Source organism: Otolemur garnettii, unplaced genomic scaffold, assembly GCF_000181295.1.
Source record: "Otolemur garnettii isolate 467f Iridium unplaced genomic scaffold, OtoGar3 scaffold00096, whole genome shotgun sequence".
In the NCBI taxonomy this organism is placed as follows: Eukaryota; Metazoa; Chordata; class Mammalia; order Primates; family Galagidae; genus Otolemur; species Otolemur garnettii.
This window is the reverse complement of record NW_003852491.1, coordinates 7,292,831-7,298,677: the sequence shown is the minus strand read 5'-3', so window position 1 is coordinate 7,298,677 and position 5,847 is coordinate 7,292,831. Positions and strand designations below refer to the sequence as shown.

General features: G+C 43.6%; 1 protein-coding gene across 2 annotated transcripts in view; it reads right to left on the bottom strand.

Annotated features, from left to right (window-relative positions):
* The window catches only part of ITGAL (integrin subunit alpha L), a 49,717-nt gene that overhangs the window by 21,621 nt on the left and 22,249 nt on the right, over positions 1-5,847 (bottom strand). For both annotated transcript variants that reach the window (XM_003795870.3, XM_023516757.1), the window contains exons 16-18: positions 3,845-4,005; positions 3,579-3,730; positions 496-585 (exon numbers count right to left, since the gene is read on the bottom strand). In XM_003795870.3, coding sequence (XP_003795918.1) covers positions 496-585; positions 3,579-3,730; positions 3,845-4,005 — 403 coding nt within the window. The remainder of the gene's footprint in view (positions 1-495; positions 586-3,578; positions 3,731-3,844; positions 4,006-5,847) is intronic.

The following is a 5,847-nucleotide window of genomic DNA, read 5'->3' as shown; positions in this document are numbered from 1 at the left end:
AAAAAAAAAAAAAAAAAAAGGGAAAAAACTGAACTAAACAAAAAACAGCACCACAATTTGGTTTTGAGGGAATTAACTGCCCTCAACTGAATACATGTGGGTGAGAAAGCTAATGAAGGTACCCTATCCTTCCACCAATAAGGGATAGTGCTAGGCCTGGAATTTGCACCTTGATCAGTGTTAGAAGCCTGATGCGGTAGGAGCTGTTGCATGGAAGGAACCTGGAGCACTTCTCCAAAGGGGATCTAAAATTGTTTACCCTTTAGGGGCTCTTTTTGAGAGCCCAGAACCACCACTCTGTTTCTCCTTTCCAAACTTGTTTTTTCAAATTTTCCTTAAATTCTAACTCCTGTATATTCCTTCCTGCTTAAGTAAGCCATATTTTGTTTCTGTTGTTTATAAATAAAGATTCCTATATAATATAGTTACTTCTTGCTAAATGGAATTTCTACTCTTCCTATTCCCCATAAATTCCCCTAGCCAATCTCTTCTTACCGTCCTTTGGTCCCTTGGTGGTCCTTCTTCTTCCCAAAGAGAGAAATTCAGGGAGACATTGATGGGGGAGATAAGGTCTTGAATGCATACCTGAGGGTGATAAGAACACAACCTATGTCATGAGTCTAACCTTTACCACACTTCTCATTAAATGCATACCTTGTCTGTATTTTAAAATTATGAAATTCTAGTAGTCAGTGGTCTACGACCTTACCAGCAGTGAGAATATATTTACTTCGCATCAGGTATTTGTAACATGCCCAAGGTGCTTCTCAGCACAAGTATCACTCCTCAGCCCCAATTCTATGGCAGACATCATAAATCAATCACAGAACTTTCTCCCTCTGAGTCCTAATGGAAACCCCGAATTTTTGTCTTAGGCAGCCATTATCATAGTTTGCATAAGAATATTCTAGCATAACTAAAATATCCTAGTTCTAGAATTCCGTTCCTGGAGAACAGGGATGAGTCTTAGTCTTTTGCTATTTCCAATGCCTGACACTGCACTTTGTAGGCACTCAAATGTTTTTTACCTAAAGTTTCCACTGACCCTAAGAAGTAGGCATTACTATCCCTACATTGAAAAAGAGGAAAATTAAGTAAAAAATAAATAAAAATGAGGAAAATTAGGCTTAAAAAGGGTGACACAATTGCCCTGAGGCCTAGAACTAGGAGTGACAGAGCCACGATTTGAACCTAGATCTGTCCAAATCCAAACAAATTTTCTCTGCCCATTGCCTTTTTCTCTGGCATATTTATGTTTAAAATTTCTAAGTCCTGGTAGTGCCCGTAGCTCAGTGAGTAGGGTGCCAGCCATATACACTGAGCCTGTTGGGTTCAAAACCAGCCTGGGCTAGTTAAAATAACAACAGCTGCAACAACAACAAAAATAGCCGGGCATTGTGGTGGATGCCTACAGTCCCAGTTACTTGGGAGGCTGAGGCAAGAGAATTGCTTAGGCCCATGAGTTTAAGGTTGTTGTGATCTGTGATGCCACAGCACTGTAACCAGGGTAATAGCTTGAGACTTTGTCTCAAAAAAAAAAAATTTTTTTTTTGTTCTAAGTCAGTCCTGTACAGGTGGGTAGAAGGTTGAGGAATGCTGCGTGGAGGTATGAATGAAATGAAATTGAGAGATAATTATCGAAATGGGGGCGTAAGTACATGGGGGTTCATTTGTTTCTAGTTTTGCACATTTCACATTGTCTATAATAGAACAATTAAAACTAGCTGGGTGTGGTGGCTCACGCCTGTAACCCTAGCACTCTGGGAGGCCCAGGCGGGTTGATTGCTCGGACTCAGGAGTTTGAGACCAGCCAGAGCAAGAGTGAGTGAGACCTTGTCTTTACTAAAAATGAAAAACTGAAGCAAGAGGATCACTTCAGCCTGAAGAGTTCAAGGTTGCTATGAACTTTGATGCCACAAATTTTACCCAGGGTGACAGAGTGAGACTCTTACTCAAAAAAACAAAAACAAAAACAAAACAATGAAAATAAACTTCAAAGTCATATACCCCAATCCTATACTGAGACTTTTATGACATATTTAAGAGCAGAGCATATAATTTGATATTAATCCCATAAACAAATTGAATCTGGGTGTTTGTTTCAGCAGTTGTTCAAACTAATATTAAAAAAAAAACCCCAAACCTCTTTCTGGGATGGCTTTTAATAATAAATGACCATATTTACCTGGCAATTAATGACATATCATGATGCCTAATATTCTACAGCCATTAAAAGTAATTATGATGTCTTGTACCCTCAATGAATCCCCAACAATAAATTAAAAAAAAATTGTGATGGCTCGGCACCTGTAGCTCAGTGGTTAGGGCTCTGGCCACATACACTGGGACTGGTGGGTTTGAACCCAACCTGGGCCTGCTAAACAACAATGACAACTACAACAACAAAAAATAAAGAAGAAGCGGAAAGGGGAGAGGGAGAGAGAGAAGAGAGGAGAGGGGAGGATGGGTGGAGGGAGAGTAATTGGTGGGAACACACCTACAGTGAATCTCACAAGGATACATATGAAATTTACTAGGTGTAGAATATAAATGTCTTAACACAATAACTAAGAAAATGCTATTAAGGCTATGTTCACCAGTTTGATGAAAACATTTCAAATTGTATATAAAACCAGCAAAAAAAAAAAAAAATAGCTGGACTTTGTGGCGGGTGCCTGTAGTCCCAGTCACTTGGGAGGCTGAGCCAAGAGAAACCTGAGAGTTAGAGGTTGCTGTGAGCTAGAATGCCATGGTGCTCCACTGAGGGTGATGTAGTGAGACTCTGTCTTAAAAACTGCTAATAATAATTATGAGGCTGGGCATGGTGGCTCCTTCCCATAATACTAGAATTTTAGGAGGCTGAGGAGGGAGGATCTATTGAGGCCAGGTGTTTAAGCCTGGGCAACATAGTGAGACCCTGTCTCTAAAAAAAAAATAATTAGCCAGGCATCATGGCATGCACCTGCAATTCCAATTACTTGGGAGGCTGACATAAGAGGATCGTGTGAGCTCAAGAGTTGGAGGCTGCCATGAGCTATGATCAGGCCCTTGTACTATAGCCTGGGCATCAGAGCAAGACCTTATCTCTGAAAAATATATATAATAATGATGATAAACCTGGGTAGCATCATTAATACATGATATGTGAAAAGAGTAGGGAAAAATGGTCAGTACATTGCAATTACAACCATTTTAAAATATGATAAAAACTACTACCAGCTGAGCTCAGTGGTGGATGTCTGGAGGCCCAGCCTACTCAAGAGGCTGAGGTAGAACAGAATTGCTGGAGCCCAGGAGTTTGAGGCTGTCATGTGCCATGAATGTGACTAGCCACTGCACTCCAGCCTGAGCAGCATAGTAAGACCCCTTCTCTAAAAACAGCAAAACAAACAAACAAAAAACTAGAAGAAAATATGCTAAAGGTGTCATTACTATTGTTGCAGAGAAAATAACAGTACAGAGATTCAAAGTGACTTGTCACCTTGCTCTACAGTGACACAGCTGAGTCTACTCAGTCTTGCCTCGCGGTAGTCAACTCACCCACCCCCTTCTCAGAGCCTCAGCACTGGCTCCCTTACCGGGAAGTGAAACCAGAGCTCAGTACAGGACTTGTCTGAGGTGACAGCTGTGTTCCTGCTGAGTTCATGTCTCCCTCCTGGGAACAACCCCCGGCTTCTGGTCCGATGGCCATCCAACTGCAGAGTATAAGTGAGATTGGCAACTAGACGACCTGGGCAAAATGGAAAGGGTGGGGGTTGTTGAATAGGGGTGGTGATGGGCCCCAGGCCACAGGCCTGGATGTAGGGCAGGCAGCTGCTCAGGGGAGCAGGTGGACAGCACTGACCTTGGAACTGAGGGATGAGAGGCTTGACCTGGAAACAGACTGTGATGTTAACTCCTTTCTTCTTCCTGTTACTGGTTGAATAGGAGCACTCCACTTCATGCACTGGGATCTCAGCTGGGGAGAAGGACATCTGAGTGATCACATCTACCACGGGCCGGGAGCTGCAGGGCAAAGAACAACCAAGTCTCTCTGTCGGCCTCCCCTGCTCATTCTTCACTAGACCCGGGGCTCCCACTAGCAGAGTCCAGAGGACTCTGTCGTTACTGTCTCTTCTCAGCAATAATACAAATGATGATGATTAACTAGGGTTCCACCCTAGTTCACTCTAGCAGCTTTCTGACCATTTTCCATACAGAAGAGTAAACTTTAAGAGAAATCATACTGAGCTACTTCCATGCTTATAACCCTTCGACAACGCTGCCTGACAGCCATAGTAAAATTGAAACTTTTGGCTCAGTGCCTGTTGCAGTGGTTGTGGCGTTGGCCACATACACTGAGGCTGGCAGTTTCAAACCTGGCCCGGGCCTGCTAAACAACAATGGCAACTGCAACAACAACAAAAAAAAAGCTGGGTGTTGTGGTGGGTGCCTATAGTCCCAGCTACTTGGGAGTCTGAGGCAAGAGAATTGCTTAAGCCCAAGAGTTGGAGGTTGCTGTGAGCTGTGACACCATAGCACTACTGAAGGTGGCATATTGAGACTCTGTCTCAAAAAATAAAATAAAATAAAATAATAAAATCCAAGCTTTTGGCTGTGCATGCCAGGTGGCCACCTCTCCAGTCTTGTCTGCTACCACGTACCCCCTGGGCTGACCATGTCCCAGCCACACTGGCCCTCTTTCAGTTCCTTGAACATATCAAACTTTCACCTCCCTTGTTGCCTGGACACACCCTGGCTTACATGTAGAAAGCTCTTATCCCAATTTCTGCAAACCTAGCTCCTTCTGATCTTTCAAGTCCCAGCTCAGATATCACTTCCTCACAGGGACCTTTCTTGGCCACCCAATCTATAGCAGGTCTCCCTTGCTATTCCAACAATACCTGTTCATTTCCTTTATTGCACTTATTACAATTTGTAATTAACTATTTTTGGTTAATTTTTTTTTGGAGACAGAGCTTCAAACTATTGCCCTGGGTATAGTGCTATGGCTTTACAGCTCACAGCAACCTCCAACTCCTGGGCTCAAGCGATTCTCCTGCCTCCGCCTCCCAAGTAGCTGGGACTACAGGTACCTGCCACAACGCCCAGCTATTTTTTGGTTACAGCTGTCATTGTTGTTTGGTGGGCCCGGGCTGGATTTGAACCCGCCAGCTCAGGTGTATGTGGCTGGCGCCTTAGCTGCTTGAGGCACAGGCACCGAGCCTGTTACTTTTTTACTATATGTAAAAAACTCTGCACCCAATGCCTGGTTTGGTGTTTAGGACATAGCAAGTGATTACTTAATATCTATTCCCTATAGGATGCTGTGTGATTCTTCCAAAAACTGTAAGATATGGGTAAGGCAAGAAATGTCATCACTGGCCAGGTGTGGTCGCTCACATCTGTAATCCTAGGACTCTGGGAGGCTGATACAGGTAGACTGATTGAGCTCAGGAGTTTAAGACTAGCCTGAGCAAGAATGAGACCCGCCTCTACTAAAAATAGAAAAACTAGCCAAGCATGATAGCGCATAACTATAGTCCCAGCAGCTGGGGAGGCTGAGGAAAGAAGATTGCTCAAGCCCATGTGTTTAAGGCTGCTCTGAGTTGCCATGGCACTCTACCCAGGACACAGAGTGAGACTACTCAAATAAAAAAGAAAAAAGAAAAAAGAAATGTCACCACTTCACAAATGAGGAAACTTGGTTCTCAAGAAACTAAGTGACTGGCTCGGCACCTGTGGCTCAAGTGGCTAAGGCACCAGCCACATACACCTAAGGTAGCGGGTTTGAATCCAGCCCGGGCCCACCAAAAATATCAATGACGGCTGCAACCAAAAAATAGCTAGGCGTTGTGGTGGGAGCCT